Source organism: Bos indicus x Bos taurus, chromosome 19 (assembly GCF_003369695.1).
Source record: "Bos indicus x Bos taurus breed Angus x Brahman F1 hybrid chromosome 19, Bos_hybrid_MaternalHap_v2.0, whole genome shotgun sequence".
NCBI lineage: Eukaryota > Metazoa > Chordata > Mammalia > Artiodactyla > Bovidae > Bos > Bos indicus x Bos taurus.
Genome location: NC_040094.1, coordinates 41,366,881 through 41,385,926, shown reverse-complemented (window position 1 = coordinate 41,385,926; position 19,046 = coordinate 41,366,881). Strand labels below are relative to the sequence as shown.

Genomic DNA, 19,046 nt, shown 5'->3' with positions numbered 1-19,046 from the left:
GGCGTACTGCTATCCATGGGGTCGAAAAAAGACTCGGACACGACTGAGCAACTGAGCAACAACAAATGTTCATTGAGTCGGTGATGACACCCAAACATCTTATCCTCTGTCGCCTCCTTATCGTGCCCTCAATCTTTCCCAGCATCAGGGTCTTTTCGTGTTATTCGGCTCCTGGCATCAGGTGGCCAAAGTATTGGAGCTTCAGCTTCAGCATCAGCCCTTCCAATGAATATTCAGGGTTGATTTCCTTTAGAATTGACTGGTTTGATTTCCTTGCTGTACAAGGGACTCTCAAGAGTCTCCTCCAGGACCACAATTGGAAAGTATCAGTTCTGTTGGATTTGAAATAAAACCGAACTGGAGACGACAGAGAACCCTATGGGATTCAGACTTTGTCCGAGTTTGAAAAGTAAAAGTGAAAGTCGCTGGATTGGGTAGCCTTTCTCTTCTCCAGGGGATCTTCCCAACCTAGGGATCGAATCCAGGTCTCCCGCATTGCAGGCGGATTCTTTACCAGCTGAGCCACAAGGCAAGCCCATCTGTGTTTAGCTAGGGCTGAAAATAAAGCATAAAATCCGCAGCGGAGGAATGCGGATAGGGGAGAGTGTCGATCAGTTCAGTCGCTCAGTCGTTTCCGACTCCTTGCGACCGCATGGACTGCAGCACACCAGGCCTCCCTGTCCATCACCAGCTCCCGGAATTTACTCAAACTCATGTCCATTGAGTTAGTGATGTCATCCAACCATCTCATCCTCTGTCGCGTCCCCTTCTCCCGCCTTCAATCTTTCCCAACATTAGGGTCTTTTCAAATGAGTCACTTCTTCACATCAGGGGCCAAAGTATTGGAGTTTCCAATGAATATTCAGGACTGATTTGCTTTAGGATGGACTGGTTGGATCTCCTTGCAGTCCAAGGGACTCTCAAGAGTCTTCTCCAACACCACAGTTCAAAAGCATCAATTCTTCCGCGCTCAGCTTTCTTTATAGTCCAACTCTCACATTCATACATGACTACTGGAAAAACCATAGCTTTGACTAGACAGGCCTTTGCTGGCAAAGTAATGTCTCTGATTTTTAATATGCTGTCCAGGTTGGTCATAACTTTTCTTCCAAGGAGCAAGCGTCTTTTAATTTCATGGCTGCAGTCACCATCTGCAGTGGTTTTGGAGCCCCCCAAAATAAAGTCTCTCACTGTTTCCATTGCATCCCCATCTATTTGCCATAAAGTGATGGGACCAGATGCCATGATCTTAGTTTTCTGAATGTTTAGTTTTAAGCCAACTTTTTCACTCTCCTCTTTCACTTTCATCAAGAGGCTCTTTAGTTCTTCTTCATTTTCTGCCATAAGGGTGGTGTCATCCGCATATCTGAGGTTATTGATATTTCTCCCAGCAATCTTGATTCCAGCTTGTGCTTCCTCCAGCCCAGCGTTTCTCATGGTGTACTCTGCATATAAATTAAATAAGCAGAGTGACAATATACAGCCTTGACGTACTCCTTTCCTGATTTAGAACCAGTCTATTGTTCCATGTCCAGTTTTAACTGTTGCTTCTTGACCTGCATATAGGTTTCTCAGGAGGCAGGTCACATGGTCTGGTATTCCCATCTCTTTAAGAATTTTCCACAGTTTGTTGTGATCCACACAGTCAAAGGCTTTGGTGTAGTCAATAAAGCAGAAGTAGATGTTTTTCTGGACCTCTCTTGATTTTTTGATGATCCAATGGATGTTGGCAATTTGGTCTCTGGTTCCTCTACCTTTTCTAAATCCAGCTTGACCATCTGGAAATTCAAGGTACACGTACTATTGAAGCCTGGCTTGGAGAATTTTGAGCATTACTTTGTTAGCGTGTGAGATGAGTGCAATTGTGTAGTAGTTTGAGCATTCTTTGGCATTGCTTTTCTTTGGGATTAGAATAAAAACTGACCTTTTCCAGTCCTGTGGCCACTGGTGAGTTTTCCAAATTTTCCGGCATATTGAATGCAGCACTTTCTTTTTTTTTTTTTTTTGAATGCAGCACTTTCACAGCATCATCTTTTAGGATTTGAAATAGCTCAACTGGAATTCCATCACCTCCACTAGCTTTGTTTGTAGTGATGCTTCCTAAGCCCCACTTGACTTCACATTCCAGGATGTCTGGCTTGACAAGAGTGGTGAGTGATCACACCATCGTGATTATCTGGGTCGTGAAGATCTCTTTTGTATAGTTCTTCTGTGTATTCTTGCCACTTCTTCTTAATATCTTCTGTTTCTGTTAGGTCCATACCATTTCTGTCCTTTATTGTGCCCATCTTTGCATAAAGTGTTCCTTTGGTATCTCTAATTTTCTTGAAGAGAACTCTAGTCTTTCCCATTCTATTGTTTTCCTCTATTTCTTTGCATTGATCACTGAGGAAGACTTTCTTATCTCTCCTTGTTATTTTTTGGAACTCTGCATTCAAATGGGTATATCTTTCCTTTTCTCCTTTGCCTTTTGCTCCTCTTCTTTTCACAGCTATTTGTAAGGTCTCCTCAGACAACCATTTTGCCTTTTTGCATTTCTTTTTCTTGGGGATGGCCTTGGTCACTGCCTCCTGTACAATGTCATGAGCATTCATCCATAGTTCTTTAGGCACTCTGCCTATCAGATCTAATCCCTTGAATCTATTTCTCACTTCTACTGTATAATTTTAAGGGATTTGATTTAGGTCATACCTGAGTGGTCTAGTGGTTTTCCCTACTTTTTTAAATTTAAGTCTGAATTTGGCAATAAGGAGTTCATGATCTGAGCCACAGTCAGCTCCCAGTCTTGTTTTTGCTGACTGTAGTGGTCTAGTGGTTTTCCCTACTTTTTAAAATTTAAGTCTGAATTTGGCAATAAGAAGTTCATGATCTGAGCCACAGTCAACTCCCAGTCTTGTTTTTGCTGACTGTATAGAGCTTCTCCATCTTTGGCTGCAAAGAATGTAATCAATCTGATTTCGTTGTTGACCATCCAATGACGTCCATGTGTAGAGTCTTCTCTTGTGTTGTTGGAAGAGGGTGTTTGCTATGACCAGTTTGTTCTCTTGGCAAAACTCTATTAGCCTTTGCCCTGCTTCATTCTGTACTCCAAGGCCAAATTTGCCTGTTACTCCAGGTATTTCTTCACTTCCTACTTTTGCATTCCATTCCCCTATAATGGAAAGGACATCTTTTTGGGTGTTAGTTCTAGAAGGTCTTGTAGGTCTTCATAGAACTGTTCAACTTCAGCTTCTTCAGCATTACTGGTCAGGGCAAAGACTTGGATTACTGTGATACTGAATGGTTTGCCTTGGAAATGAACAGAGATCATTCTGTCATTTTTTTTTTTCCTAATTTTATTTTATTTTTAAACTTTACATAATTGTATTAGTTTTGCCAAATATCAAAATGAATCCGCCACAGGTATACATGTGTTCCCCATCCTGAACCCTCCTCCCTCCTCCCTCCCCATACCTGGGTCGTCCCAGTGCACCAGCCCCAAGCATCCAGTATCGTGCATCGAACCTGGACTGGCAACTCGTTTCTTACATGATATTTTACATGTTTCAATGCCATTCTCCCAAATCTTCCCACCCTCTCCCTCTCCCACAGAGTCCATAAGACTGTTCTATACATCAGTGTCTCTTTTGCTGTCTCGTACACCGGGTTATTGTTACCATCTTTCTAAATTCCATATATATGCGTTAGTATACTGTATTTATGTTTTTCCTTCGGGCTTACTTCACTCTGTATAATAGGCTCCAGTTTCATCCACCTCATTAGAACTGATTCAAATGTATTCTTTTTAATGGCTGAGTAATACTCCATTGTGTACTGCATTTCATCTCGGACTTTTTTTCGGGGAGAGTGTATTTGGGTGTAATTACTTCAGTGTAATAAAATTTAGGAGTCTGGTCTCTATGAGACCCAGGGATAGCATATTTAGGGGGCGGGGTGGTAAAAAAAATCAGCTTCAGAATGTGGCATGCTGGAAGCTCTGCTCTGGGCTGTGGTGTATTGTGAGGCTGGAGGAAACAGAGAGGCTTCGGGGATCCTTTGGGGAGATGATATGCATCCAGACAGACACTGTAGTGAAATGGGGAACAGAATACTAGTGCATTTAAGGAGCACCCAAGAGTCCCCCAGGGAAAAGAAACTGGATCTGAAACCCCATCCACTCTTTCAAAGGACTCCTCCGGTGATTCTGCAGGAGTATACAGATTCCAATTTCCTAAGACACAAAAAGCAAAAAACTCCTTTCCTATCTTGGAACTTTTATCTCTTCTGTAAATGGAAGCTTTGCGTTTAGACCAGGTCAGACCCTGCAAGGCAACCTAGCCCTGCTGTAAGGTCCTAGAGGGCAGAGAATGTTTTGACCATATTCTCCTTTATATTTTTACAAAGAGAGGATATTCTTTGTATCCCTCCTTTTATACTATTGGAGTGAATAGCTAGCTCCTTGTACTAAGTAGTGATTTCCTAAATGGAAAATTGTGTTCTCCAGTTTTAGTGAAAAATGATCAATTCTTCCCGAACTGCTCTAGGGCTGGGAGATTGGATAACAGGACTTTTGAATCATCATTGGAGTAAACTCATTAAAATGTGTTCTTCTTTTTTTTTTTTAATATCTATGTATTTGGCCATGCTGGGTCTTAGTTGAAGCATGCTGGATCTAGTTCCCTGACCAGGGCTGAAACCGGGGCCCCCAGCATTGGGAGCTTGGAGTGCTAGCCATTGGACCACCAGGGAAGTCCCTAAAGCGTGTTCTTTATAACACCATATCTGTAACTGTAGGTAGATGAGAATGGCAAAGGAAGAATACAGATGGGCTTTGCTGTTCGTCTTTATGAGGTTACCTTTCTGGATAGTTAGAGTGTTAGCTCACTTCATTATTAAGTTTACATCACAAGGGAAAAACAATCAAGTCAGCAGATAACTGCCTAGTATGTCCTTGAGCAAGGCCTTGGAGACGCCCCAGCATGGGGGAGGATGGCTTAACACAAAGTTTTTGGCAGTTGGTCTTGAATTCTTGGTGAGTGAGGGAACCAGCCTGGAGAAGGGTGGCTAAGAAAGAGAAGAGTCTGACTCCTGGGGCCAAAAACCTTGGAGAAATTATTCCACCCATAAAACTATGTTAAAAGAGATCAGTGAAAGATGTTAAAACCCAGCTTTAGGCAGAGGAGGCTGGTATAAACCTAGCAGTTTTACGAGACTGAATGTGTATGTTAACCCGTCCACATGCCAGTTCTACCCACCTCACTTCCTCCTGCAACCACCCTAATTGAGGGCAGAAGAAGGAAGGGTGGAATGAGAAGATAATATTATATTTTCTTTTTTAAAATTTTGGATCAGTCTTATTCTTGTGTATGCTCCATCCTGTCTGACTCTTTGCGGCCCCATGGACTGTACCCCACCAGGCTCCTCTGCCTGTGGTATTTTCCAGGCAAGACTACTGGGGTGGAGTGCCATTTCCTACTCCAGGGGATCTTCCTGACCCAGGGATGAAACCCAAGTCTCTTGCATCTCCTGCATTAGCAGGTGGATTCTTTACCACTAGTACCATCTGGGAAGCCACCCAGTATTCTTGGGGTACCATTTATTTTTTACTTATCTGCATAAAAAATATATAAATATTTATATATATAAATATATATATATATATATATATATATATATATATTTTTTTTTTTTTTTTTTGGCTGCATGGATTGTGGTATCTTAGTTCCCAGACTGAGGATAAACCCTGGCCCCCTGGCATTGGAAACTTAAGAGTCCTAACAACTGGAGAGCCAGGGAATTCCCCTGCATTTTCTATTCAATAAACTTGGAAGTTGTCTTACTCTTGTGTTTGTACCACATATTAGGTATTCACCTTTTCCAGTCCCTCAACCCAAGTCCAGAGAACCTCAAATCTCCTCTTGGAAGACAAATTGCTTTGATGATCTTCTAATTCTAGAGTCTAGAGTCCAAATTCTACACCTTCATAGTTCTCTGAGCATTTTCTAGCTGGTCTGAGGACATCATAATAGTATTCATGTACATATAATCTGTATAGAGTATGATAATGTCTTTGTTTTTTTTCTGGCACAAATTAAGAATTTCCTTAGGATAGATTCTTTAAGGAAAAACACCAAAAGACATTTCACTCAAAGTGAAATAATGTTTTTTTCATCAATTCCAGTAAAGTTTGATTTGGGGAATCATAAGTGGGAGGGGTTGGGATAGGAAATTAATTAATTAATTTGGGATTTGCTGAAATGGTTCATAGTTTTTCAACTTTGAGTGTTTACACTATTAGAGAATTTAAGCATCTGTGGATGGGCTGTGGAGCAATAGGGATGGGGGATGTACAGAGTTGGACAAGTGGGAATTGAGTGATCAGCTACAGTTTCCGTTATCCTTAGCCTGGTGGTTCTGAAATGCCCTTGGGTGTTCGCACAGGGTGCAGTGAGGTAGGGAAGGCATTAAGGAAGCAGGAGTTGAATGGAAAAGGCAAGTTAGGAGGCCTTGGTCAGTAGCTGCAGGAGGGAGAGGCCAGCATACAGGGCGCAGAGGCGGGGGAGGGTGTCTGGGTCCCACATGTACTGGGGGCCGGATCTCTGCACTTCCAGGCCACTCAGCCCCACTAGGGCCTCTGTGAGGGTCAGTTCCTCTTCCCCAAGGGAGGAGAGCAGCTCAGGTCGCAGGGGGAATACACCCTCTTTATCCTGGAGGAAATTCTGTTCCATTGTGCTCTCCACCTGTAAAGAAGCAAAGTAGTATGAAAAGAAAGAACTGGAAACCTCTATTCCTTTCTCCCATCTCAAAAAATCCACAAAGAGGGCTAACTTTCTCTCACTATAACCCCTTAGGTTACATTACATGACAACTCTGCCTGGGCTTTTTAACAGCCTTGTAGGATGGGCAGCACATTTATTTTTAGACCCCTTTTACAGAGGAGTGAATTGAGACTCAGAGACATTAAGATTGACTCACATCAGTTGGCTAGGAATAAACCAAACTAGAGTTTTCTGTCTCTTCTCCCAGGACCAGACTGAAAAACACAGACAGTTGCCCAGAAATGCACTCCCCTACTTCTAGTTGCGAAATAGCAAATAGGAAGAAACATGGAGAGAAATGAGAAGTAGGCATGATCTCCTAGGATAAGACAGAGGCCCTGTAGGAGGGTTCTGTCATTAGGTTAGATTGTATCTTTCCACTAGTTATAACTGATTCCCTTCCAAAGTCTTCCTAACAGCTGCCATTTTTTTCTTACCAGCTTTAGCTGCACTGGTAGGATCTTTTTCTCCATGGATTTTACCAGCAGCTTCTGTTGGGCTTCACTTAGCTCTGGAGAAAAAAAAGCAGAGGAAGAGATGTGTGTTGGTACAAAGGGAACTACAAGTTCCAATGGCTGTACTTCCAGAATTTCAGCACTCACTGATTTATATGTTCACCCACGGTGGAATGCCTGTTCTGGGCCAGGCACCTTTGCTGGCCCAGAAAAAATCATGCTCACTCAAGGAACTTCTCCGCATTCTAGCAGAGAAGACAAAATAACGTGCAAGGAGCCATAGCTGAGGATCTACTTTGGTCTTGGTGTTTGAGGGCAGGAGTCTTCTTTTTTTAAAATTAATTAATTAATCTGTCCGTGCTGGGTCTTAGTTGAGGCATGTGGTATCTAGTTCCCCGACCAGGGATCAAACCTGGACCTCCTGAATTGGGAGGATGGGGTCTTAGCCACCACCAGGGAAGCTCCTAGGGCAGCCTTCTTGAAGCAACAAACATCTCAGCTTACATGTGAAGGATCAGAGTGTTTTTCAAAGTGGGACAATGTTTCTTGCAGAGGGAAAAAGAATTCAGGGGTAAGATCAGAAGATGTTATCCTCAGATTAAAGCTATCAGATATTGAAATTAAAGTGATGAGCTTAGCAATATGCAGAAGTTTTAAATATATGGCTGATAAAACTAGGATTATTTCCCAACCTCTGTTAGCAAGACTAGGGTATGGTGACCATGTGAATCCTAAGGAATGAAACCAATTTTTTTAGAATGTAGATATAAACTACTTAACTGCAGTACAATTTGCCTGGCATTTATTTACTCATTCATTCATTCAAGAATTCATTTAGTGACTCATTCCTAGTACTGAATAGGTGTATAAATGAAGACCTCACTCCCCACTTACCTGCTAGGGCTCCAAGGAAATAGAGGATGGCGTCCATAGCCCCCTTTGATAGCAGGACATTCTTTGGGAGTGCCTCCAGGGTCTCTTCATGTCCTTTGCCTAGGGCTTCTTCAAGCTGTGGGGAAAGCTGGGTGACTATTTAGGAGAACATGGGTAGAGCTCCCAGTGCCTGGCGCATGACAGTCCCTTGAGGGGTCCCATTTCCTTGTTTTTTTTTCAAGATATCAAGTCCTGAAAAGTATTAGACTCTTGGGTTCCTTGGTCCCTGACTCTCGGACTCTGGAAAGGAAAGGTCAAGCCCCCTTCCAAAAGAAGGTTCTGCTGGCCTGCTGCCCACCCTCTGTTGATCAGGGGGAAGCCTGGGGATCTGCACTGTTTGCCCATCTCCAAAGGGACACAGGGCGCAGTGGCGACCCTGGCAGCCTGGGAGGGGGGCACTTGACTAGCCTTGGAGAAGGCATCCACTGCCGACCCCTCTGGCCACTGGCCATCTTCTGCCGGGTCTGTGGGATCCCCCACCAGCTCCCCCACCTCCATGTTCCCCTGCATCTCCTGCCATTCCCTTGGGTTCTCACCGTCAGCTCCAGGTCTTGTAGCTCCTTTTTCTTCCCTAGGAGTTTGCTGAGGGAGCTGAGCAGGGAGCTCTTCCCTTCCGGGCTCAGTTTCTCCACTTCCTGGGTCTCCCTTTGAACCTCTTCTTTTAGGGTCCTGAAGTCCTCGTGTACCGCCCCTGTGGCAACAGCAGATGTGGCATCCTCTTCAGCAGTTCAGTATGTGCGCTCCTGGCAGATCTCCTTCACTCAGCCCTGCTTAGGCCCCCAGGCTCTGCTGCCCCTGAGCTCTGCTCGCAGCTAGAGCCTGGCTTCTTTTTTTGCTTGACCACGGTACGCAGTTATAAAATTATTCCCCAGACTTGACTTAAGGTGTTGAGTGGGGAGATGGGGAATCGAGGGGTGGGCCAGGACCCACAGTATCATCTAAACCAGGCGTTCATTCCCCCTGAGATTCTAGGCTCCATCCCAGATCAGTAGACAACTGACTTCCCTTTCTCTAGGACCACCCGCTAAGAGTTGAGAAGGAAGGTCTATTTTCCCTTCTTAAGAGTCAGTTGACAAAGTGATTTTGGTGACTGGGTGAAGACCGGGAGGGGACTGCTCAGAAGTGTGTGCGTGCTTCATGCCAAGTCACTTCAGCCATGTCCAACTCTTTGTGACCCTATGGACTGTAGCCCGCCAGGCTCCTCTGTCCATGGATTCTCCAGGCAAGAATACCGGAGTGGGTTACCATGCCCTCCTCCAGGGGATCTTCCCAACCCAGGGATTGGACTTGCGTGTCTTATGTGTCCTACACTGGCAAGCAGATTCTTTAGCACTAGCAGCACCTGGGAAGCCCCAAGAGTAGTGGGTCTAAATCCAGGGACATGGGTCAGCTAGGGATAGCTCCAACCTTGGCCTGCCCCTCTAGGGGCCTGGCATCCTAGGAACATCCAGCCTGCTTTGGAAAGAGTGGGCTTCCTGGAAGTGGCTCCAAGCCCCACCACCAGGGACTCAGCACTTGTCTTCCTCTCCCTTCACCCCAAGGTTACTTCCACTGCCTTCCTGCCAACATGTAGGGAGAAACACAAATTTCCTTACCAACATCAGATGCCTGGATAACTGAAGGAAAAAAAAAATTCCAATTAGAAGGCAATCCTCCCAAACAGTAGGCATACCCAGGGAGTGGGACATGAATGGAGGTTAGGAAATACATCCTGTCTCCTGGAATGTCCCAGCTGACTTAAAGATACTCTTGTTCCATTTGTGGGAGGCAGAAATGGGGCAGCAGAGAAGCTAAGGCATTGTGAAAAGGGGCACTTGGATTGAGTTGGCATCACTGTGACTCAGTGGCTCCTGCCCCAGGCTCTGGGCAGCAGAGACACAGATGCGCATGTGACAGGTCATTATTACTAAGGCCTTGAGGACAGAGGTCAGAGGCATCTGACCACCTGGGAGTCTTGTCCAAAGACTTTCCCCCTTCCACTGCTTTTTCCTAAGCTATTGGAATTCCTGCCATGTTTCAGAGACAATAGTCTTTCTGAGATCTGCTCTGCCATATTCCTTTTCAGTCCCAGAGAGAAGGGAAGAAAAACATTAGACTTTTAAAATCCTATCAAGAAAGTTGCAGTGAAATGACAGGAAACACTTACGGGTGAACTTCTCGTCTTCTGGCTTTTCTGAAGACAGAAACAACACACATATGTCAGCATAAAACCTCTTTGTGCCTTTTTATCTAGAGCAGTTGTCAAGGCAGCTTTATCAGTGATCATTATAAAAACAGAGCTCATCCGCCTCTGCAATTTTGGGAACACACACTGTCTCCAGTATTGCTGCTTCTGATGGTGCCTTCCGGTCTCTTTCTGTTTCTCTGTCTCTCTTGGGCACATTTCTATGCCTCTATCTGCCTTTCCTAAAGCTGAAGATGGATATTTTTAGAGCCTTGGGAAACGAAACCAGGGGGCTCCTTGGGGGCTTCTGGTATACCCTATTAGAGGGTGCAGAATGTCAGCAGATAATGTCAGGGGTAGGGATGAACACGTGGGGAGCCAGGAAACAATTTTTGCTTACCTCCGGGAGGGAAGGTGTGCATGTTATCATTGTAGATATGTGGGATATCTGTAAGGAACAAGAGCAGGGAGGGCAGAAGGACTTTTAACAGCTGCCCCAACCTTCTTTTTCTGGCCTCAAGCCTATGGACTCTGCTAAAGGCTAAGAACCTGTCTTTGAATACCTCAACATTACCCCTGATCTGTCTCTACGGCTGGAGGTAATCTTTTCTTCCCCTGTAAGTCTTTCCCTATGATATCACTATCTTCTACTTTGCATTCTAGTACTGGTATCTGTGTCTGTTTCCTCCATCAGCACCAGACTTCTATTTTTTTGGCCACGTGGCATGCCAGATCCTGGTTCCCTGTCCAGGGATCGAACCCAAGGCCCCTGCAGTGGAGGTACGGAGAGTTAACTGCTGGACCACCAGGAAACTCCTGGCCCCAGAATTCTTGAGAGCACAGGCTGTGCTTGTTCATCTCTGTACTCCCTTCTCCCTGCTAACAAAGGTGCCTAGCTAGCACTCAGGAGATGCTCAGAATCCAGGGTTCCTCACTCCCAGAGAAGGCCCTACAGTTCTGTCTGTGGAGGTTGGACCACAACACAATATACTCCTTTACTGCTTCCCCAGTGTTGCCACAAGAGGGGAGCAGGATGCCTTAGGAGTGTGTGGGTAACTCTTGTCTGCAGGGGAAAACATGCTCACCCCACTCATCTTTGCCTTTGACCATCAGCTGTCTCACTCGAAATGCCAGGACGCAGCCCTTGGGGATGGTGACAGCCTCCTTGTGGTTTACGGATCCCTAGGAGTAGACAATGAAGATTTGTGAGTCTGCAGAGATCCTACATGTGAGATGTTGGGAGTGAAGGGGTAAAGGGCAAGTGGAAGGCCAGGCCCAAAAGGCTTTGGGGAGATAAGAAGTTAGGAACTCTTCAGTGGTGTCCCTGATCACCTTTCCATCCAGTGTGGAATGAGCTTCAGAGCTCTTCTGCTCATTTCTGCTCATCACCCCTTTAATGACCTCTTTCTGTCTTCCAGGTTCAGACACATGAAGGAACTGGGCAGACCTGTTCATCACCTGCCTGTGCATCCCTGTCCCACTTTAGAGCGTCCATCCAGGCCCTGGTTCCTTCTTCCTCTTGGCCATCTGTCCCATGATCACCTCCTTCGGGAAGCCTTCCATGATTAATCCTTACTCCTGGTTCCAACTCAGCCCTTGAATATTTACACAGTATGTTGTTGTTCAGTTGCTAAATCATGACTGTCTCTTTGTGACCCCATGGACTGCAACATGCCAGGCTCTTCTCTCCTCTACTGTCTCCCAGAATTCGCTCAAATTCATGTCCATTGAGTCAGTGATGCTATCTAACCATCTCATCCTCTACCACCTCCTTCAAAAGCCTTCAATCTTTCCCAGCATCAGAGTCTTTTCCAGTGAGTCAGCTCTTTGTATCAGGTGGCCAAAGTATTGGAGCTTCAGCTTTAGCATCAGTCCTTCCAATGAATACTCAGGGTTGATTTACTTTAGGAGTGACTGGTTTCATCTCCTTGCTTTTTTTTGGATCTATACTTACACAGCATAGATATACGTAAGTAAAGACTACTTATTTACATTGAATTTTCCAAGCCTGTATTCTCTGGCCTTTCACCTCTGTGTCTCCTTCATGAGACTGAGACCTTTCTGGCATCAAGGACGTCTTTCTTAAGACTGGGAGCACTGTAAGGGAAAACTGGTGACCGTGAGTTTGCCCTTCCCTCGTAGCTCCCTGTGGCAGCTGGCACAGGAATCTACCCAACTGGGCACCTTAACCATAGAGATGATTGGTTCCTGGCCAACTGGTGTCTGGAAGTTGAAGAGCAAGGGGAGGGAGTGGGTCCTTTTCAGTATCCTGGGGTGGGGGGTACTGACTGGGCAAAGCAATGCAGCCTCTGGGGGTAAACTCAGTGTAAGTGTGTGTGCATGAAGCAAACCTGTAACCCCAACGGGGCAAAGAATGGGAGGGAGAAGCAGCCTTCGGCCCTGCCAGCTCTCTCCAGGGTCACCTCCTGCACGGCCTCCACTACTTCCATCACCACGTACAGGTTCTCTCCTCGCCTTCGCATCTCCTCCAGGAACGGGTGCTCTGCCATCAGCTTCCTGTGACAGGAGAAACGGAAGGGACCTGTCCAGAGCTTTTCCCCATCGGGGCCCTGCCCTTCTCTTTTCCTCTGTCATTCCCAGCAGTGAGGCACGGGGGTGTCGGGAAGCGTGAGGACTCTGGAGCAAGACAGGCTGGAACCCGGCTCTCCCGCCTCCTGGCAGGGCAGCTGCTCTGAGTCCGGGTTGCCTCACCTATAAAACGAGGATGATGACACCTACGTCCGGGGAGAGAGAGAGGTGGGGAGAGAGAGAGAGAGAGAGAGAGAGAGAGAGAGAGAGAGAGAGAGAGAGAGAGACTCGGGAATCCTCGGCCACAGCGCCTGGCCAAGAATGGGGTCTCGTGGTTGTTTCTTTCTCCCTTGGATTCCCCTCCTTTTCCTCCCTGTTCTTAGTTCTGTGCATCTCTCCTTGGGGGTCCTTTCTTTCTCTCCACTTTTATTTTTTGGCTTGTGGAATCTTAGCTCCCTGACCAGGGATTGAACCTAGGTTCCCTCCAATGAAAGCTCGGAGTCCTGACCACTGGACCACCAGGGAATTCCCTGCAATATAGAAGTATTAACACGGCCAGGTGGCACATTAGACCTCTCCCAGGTGCACTTTGACAAAATCCTCTCCCTCACCCTGCCAAGTCCATCCACTCTGTTGTCCTCAAGACTTTGCGTCCATTCAGCCCTTTTCTTTCTGTCTGCTCCTCTGTACTGAGTTTATCTCTCTGATGGGCAGTGGAACAGAGTCTGGCCTGGTCTGCCTGCCTTCCCTGTTCTTTATCCTCTGACACACTTCCTCCGTCTGGCCAGATTAATCATGGCACATCAGAGCATCGTCAAGTCTCCCTGTACATGGTACAGCATAGATGTGTCCTTGACCTGGGTCCTCCATGGTCTTGGCTCTCCCTACATTTCTACCTTGTTTTACTCTTACCTGCTTCTGCCAAACTGGCTATTCATGGCCCCTATAGGTTAAAACAATTTTTTTTTAATGGATGGATTGCATTTATTTATTTATTTTGGCCACGCTGTGTAGCATGTGGGATCTTAGTTCCCTGACTATGGATGGAACCCACACCCCCTGCATTGGAAGCTTGGAGTCTTAACCACTGGACTATCAGGGAAGTCCTGTCCCTACAGGTTTTGAGATTTCTCACCTGTGTGCCTTTGTAATGGCATTCTCCCAGCCCTGCAAGTCCAATTTCTGCTAATCTTTCAAGGCCTTCCCTAGGGCTTCCCTGCTGGCTCAGATGGTAAAGAATCCACCTGCAATGCAGGAGACCTGGGTTCCATCCCTGAGTTGGGAAAATCCCTTGGAGAAGGGAATGGAGAAGGGAATGGCTACCCACTCCAGTATTTTTGCCTGGAGAATTCCATGGAAGAAGAGCCTGGTGTCCGGACACGATTGAGTGACTAACACTTTCACACTTTCAAGGCCTAGGTTGTGGGCTGCCTCCTCCGCGAAGTCTGTTCCCATTTCCCCAGCACACAAAACTCAGGCAAAGCCCTCCTCTGGCACTTACGTTTCTAGCCTTGGATTAGAGTTACTGTTGTACATGTCCCCCCACTCTGAAATCACAAGGCAAAGGTGTTCTCGTGCAGTCCAGCACCTAACAGAGTGCTTTGTACTCAGGCAGGCTGAATTTACTGCATGATTCCCCAAGCACCTCAGCCCTTTCTTCTTGCCTCCCCAGCACTCACCTCCTTTCAACCACCACTTAACTACTTAAAAAGTCAGTTCCCTTGTCAAGTCAAACATCTGAGGAAACCCGCAGACAGGGCAACTGCCACACCCCTTATGCTGCTGGGGCAGTGTTCCTGAGCGCTGCTCCCTTCGGGTTGGGGCTGGGTGGGGGGCTTTGTTTACGCAAGGAGAATGCTGTGCTCAAGTCGCAGTAGGGAGTATTTAAGGTTTCTTCCCTTTTTAGTGTATTTTCATAGAGTCTTATGGTAGGGAAAAAAACCCTAGAGTTCATCGAACACTTATCATTTTTCAGGAGAGAAAGCTGAAGCGAAGTGACTTTTCCAAGGCCACACAATTCATTAGTGTGAAAACACTCATCCTCGGGTGTTCGTGAGAGTGGGGAGGTGGTGGAAGGATGGGGGTGGGGTTGAGGGGAGTGGTTAGGAAATGGCCCGGAAGCACCCACAGGCTGAAGAGTCATCTTCAAGAGCTCCTCTGGGGTGACCATGGATGAAAGTTCAGTGTGAGGGCCCTGCCCTTGGACTCAAGGCCCAGAGCACCCTTCCACCGCACAGCTTTGCCCCGAGTCTCACCGCTCTTGGTGCAAGGTCTCCAGAGCCTTGGGCGCCACACTGAGGGTCTGGACCTCCAGGGTGCTGTTCCGGGACAGGCCGGCCGTCCCCTTCACCTTGACCGTCTTTGGCACATCCACCTCTCCCTCCACTCGGGCGTCCAGCATATTCTTAAAGCCAAAGTTCCCCGAATCTGTTGGGTCTGCAGGAGGGAGAAGATGAAGGGGGCTGGGCTGAGGCGCTTCCTCCTCCCTGCCTCCTTCGAGAACTTTCTGGCTAGAGGATTCCCACCCCTGTCCCCTGGGCAGAGACAGCTTCAGGTCCTCCTGGTTGGCCGGCTCCTGCCCCTCCCTTGGTCCCCAAGTCCGTGGCCAAGGCTGACCTGAAGGAGAGCTGCCAGGTTCGAGAATGTCCAGGAAGGTGTAGTCGGTGCAGACATACCGGGCACCCCAGAAGAGGGTGCTCTTCCGCTTCCTTAGGACCAGGCAGAAGGGATGGAAGCGCTTGAAGTCTATGAGGCTGTCCAGGGGTGTCAGGTCCCCTCGAGGGTTTAGTTGTCTGGTCAGGGCCCGGGTGACATTTTCAAACATGGTCATTGTCTCTGTACGGGGAGGGAAAGTGACAAGTTGGGAGGAAGGGTGACATCTTCCACCAAGACAGGTCCATGGGCTCTGGAGTAGGGTATACCCTTAAAGACGCCTGAATCCTCAGGATGTCAGAGCTGAAAGGGACCAGAGGAGTCTTCGTTTTATGGTGAGGAAATGAGGTCCTGAGAGCTGAAACAACTTGCCTGGCTGCAAGGCTGGCTAGCGGAGGCAGCCCTCCCCTCTCGTTGTGAAGGGCTCTTTGCTCAGTCCCTGCTCACTGTCTTCATGGACCTGGAGCCTGACTGGCACATCTCATTAATGTGGAAGTAAAGCTCCTTTCACTCAGCCACGCCCACCTTGTCTCCCCACCAGTGAACCATGAAAACCACCACCTGGGGAACCTGGGGGAGAGACGCAGCCACCACTGGTAGGAGGACCCAGGGGACAATGCTGCTCACCCCGTTGCTCTTTCTTTGGGTGGGTGTCACTTCCCTGTATCTTAATGTCGCCCCGCTCCTGGCTCACAGCTGTGGGTAGACCCATTTCCCTCCTGGCACCACTCAACAGATCCAGACATCTTGCTGCTCTTTGCTTTTGTCCCATCTACTTGTAATACCTCCTCTTCCATCTGGAATCCCTGTTCGTCCTTTAAGACTCACTTTGGGTTACTTTGGGTCACTTCTCTGTGACCCCTTCCTTCCCTGCTTCCAGCAGCCAGTGACTCTGTCCCACGTCCCCAAAGCACTGTGTACATGCCCTTCTGAAACACCTGCCACCTCATGTGGCTGTGATCTGTTTACTTGACTCTCACCTATTTGACTGTGACCTCCCCGAGGCCAGGAAGTGGGTCTTAGTCATCTCTGTGGCTTCAGCTCCAAGCACAGTGCCCAGTGCTGACACGGAGCTTGACAAATGTGTGTGGAAAGAATGAATGAAGAAATGCAGCCCTGTGGCTCAGATGGTAAAGAATCTGCCTGCAATGCAGGAGACATGGGTTTGATCCCTGGGTCGGGAAGATCCTCTGGAGGAGGGCCTGGCAACCCACTGCAGGATTCTTGCTGGGAAAATCCCATGGACAGAGGAGCCTGGTGGGCTACAGTCCAAAGAGTTGCGGAGTCAGACATGACTGAAGCAACTAATGCTGGGAGACATAAGCTAGGATCAGAGGGCCCTGGAGAGTGCGGGGCCTGCATTAGGTTCATGGCCTCCAGAGGTTCATGGCCTCTGGTCTCTGCCTTTGAGGTTTAAGTCCGGGTGTTTTAGCTGGTCAGCCAGCTGGCCCAGCTGAATTATCCCCAGGGGTGGAAGAGGACATACCAGCTGGCTGGAAACCACCTCATACCTGCTGTGGGCACCTCACAGAGTTAGGGAGGCCGGGGGCACACTCACAGGTACACAAGCCCATTCTGCCAACCATACAACCATACTCCAACGCACTTTTTAAATTCCTCATTCCTTGGAAGGCTTAGGTGGGACAGGCAACCTGGCCAGCCAGGAAAGTCTTGGGTGACTGCTGTCTCCTCCTCACCAGAGAGGTGTTCACGGGGCCACCTCTCCCTTCCTTCCCCAAGGCCAGTCAAGATTCCTACCCCACGGGCTTCCCTGGTGGTCCAGTGGCTAAGACTCCATGCTCCCAATGCAGGGGGCCCTACGTTCGACCCCTGGTCAGGGAACTAGATCCCACATGCTGCAACTAAAAGATGTAGCAAGCCCCAGTGCAGCCAAATAAATAAATAAATACTAAAAAAAAAAACAAAAAACATTTCTACCCCAGTGGGCCCTATGGGACTCCTAAGCCCTTCCTGTCCCACCCCTAGAACCACCCCCTGCCCCCTACCCCTGGTGTCATCAAGTTCTTACCAGGGAGCAGTGCTGGGTCCTGTCTGGCAGCTGGGTCTTGGGTAAAGGTCAGGAGCCCTCTGGGTCTGTGGGCTGAGAGAATGACAGTCCCTCACCAGGTCAGGCTGTGGCTTTATGCCTCTGTGGAGGCAAGGATGTAGGCTTCCAGGGACCCCGCCTGCCCCAGTGACCCCACCCTGCAGCTGCTCCACTTCCAGGAGAACAGCATCAACCTGTTCCACGTGCACCCTGCCCTGGGCCCTGGCCTCCTGAGGGCTGAGGGGGTGGGTGAGGTGCTGCCAGGCAGGTGCCGGCGTGGGTGGGGGAGAGGTGGCGACTGAAGTTTGGCTTGACAGGCTGAGAAGAGAGGAAGGAAGGCACCTTGGAGAGGGCTGCAGAGAGAGGCAGTGGGGACAGGCAGGGGTGTGGGTGTGTGTGTGTGTGTGTTCACATGCATGTGTGTGATGTGGGACAGGCATGTCTATTTTATCATCATGGTCATCAGGAAGCATCTAGGATTCATGATGAGGCCTTGTGGGTGTGATGAGGGGATAAGAAATCCTGTGTGTCTTCAGATTCCAACAACAAGCAGAGCAGCTAGAAAAACTGTCCTCTGCCTTGTTTGTCACACAGGGACCTAACTATGGCACTGCTAGAAGCTTATGTCTGTGTAGGGGGAGACGGAGATACACCAAATGTTCCTCTGCGTTGCTTCCTGCTCAGCATCTCTGTACTCACGTAGTATTGTACATACACATATGCAGAGGCAGAGGCCCAGTGGAGTTAATGGAAGAGCCCACAGTGTGTATTTGCCATGGGAATTCAGACTCCTCACCATTGGTGACTCAGGTCTTGCTCTCATCTTTTAACTGGAGTGTAGTTTTTGAAAATGTTATTGTGTAGTTGATTGACAATGCTGTGCTGGTTTCAGGTATACAGCAAAGTGACTCAGTTATACATATATGCACATATTCTTTTTCGTATTCTTTCCCATTATAGTGTACTGTAGGATCCTGAATATAGCTCCCTGTGCTGTACAGTAGGACCTTGTTTGTCTGTTTTATATGTAGTAGTTTGCATCTGCTAACCCCAAACTCCCAATTTATCCCTCCCCATCAAAGTCTTGCTCTTATCTTAAATCTCTGCCTGGAAGGAATTGTGAAGGAGACTTTACACACATGACAGGTCCCTAGATGACAAATCAAGACACTCACAAGCAAAGCTCCTATGTTGTTGGGATCTGTGACTGTCCATCCGCACGTAAATCTGAACACCACTGAGCCTTCATGCTCTCACCTCTTGGCTCTCCTCAATATCACCCACCAAAACTGAAATGTGACCTTGAAGGCCATGAAGAGTAAGTTAGGTCTTTACTGGAGGTTTCCTTGAGGGCTTGGTGGTGAATGGGAGAGATGAGATCACATCACCCTCAGCCAAGGTTTTAAAAACTTAACTACTTCACCTTTATCCTGAGAGTCTCAGTTAGTATGTCAGCTGCTCCCAAATCT

The 19,046-nt window shown here is 47.7% G+C and overlaps 1 protein-coding gene across 2 annotated transcripts; it reads right to left on the bottom strand.

The window, feature by feature from the left end:
* Positions 1 to 6,119: 6,119 nt before the first annotated feature.
* Positions 6,120 to 17,673, bottom strand: GSDMA (gasdermin A). Of its 2 annotated transcripts, XM_027517704.1 has the most exons (12): positions 17,560 to 17,673; positions 15,495 to 15,713; positions 15,134 to 15,314; positions 12,701 to 12,866; positions 11,435 to 11,531; positions 10,750 to 10,797; positions 10,332 to 10,358; positions 9,781 to 9,801; positions 8,722 to 8,876; positions 8,147 to 8,261; positions 7,235 to 7,308; positions 6,120 to 6,719 (listed from the first exon to the last, which is right to left on the bottom strand). In XM_027517704.1, the coding sequence occupies exons 2-12, from the start codon at positions 15,706 to 15,708 to the stop codon at positions 6,477 to 6,479; spliced, it is 1,341 nt and encodes a 446-aa protein (XP_027373505.1). In that variant the 5' UTR covers positions 15,709 to 15,713; positions 17,560 to 17,673; the 3' UTR covers positions 6,120 to 6,476. The 2 variants fall into 2 exon arrangements, with proteins under 2 accessions (XP_027373505.1, XP_027373506.1); XM_027517705.1 differs by lacking the exon at positions 9,781 to 9,801.
* Between the last annotated feature and the right edge of the window lie 1,373 nt (positions 17,674 to 19,046).

Excerpts from the sequence above, each read along its gene's own strand:
- GSDMA (XM_027517704.1), bottom strand. The coding sequence starts at position 15,708 with ATGACCATGTTTGAAAATGTCACCCGGGCCCTGACCAGACAACTAAAC. Across the intron at positions 7,309-8,146 it reads TTTCCTTGGAGCCCTAGCAG|AGCTAAGTGAAGCCCAACAG; the intron begins GTAAGTGGGGAG and ends TTTTTTCTCCAG. Across the intron at positions 6,720-7,234 it reads TACCAGTGCAGCTAAAGCTG|GTGGAGAGCACAATGGAACA; the intron begins GTAAGAAAAAAA and ends GCTTCTTTACAG.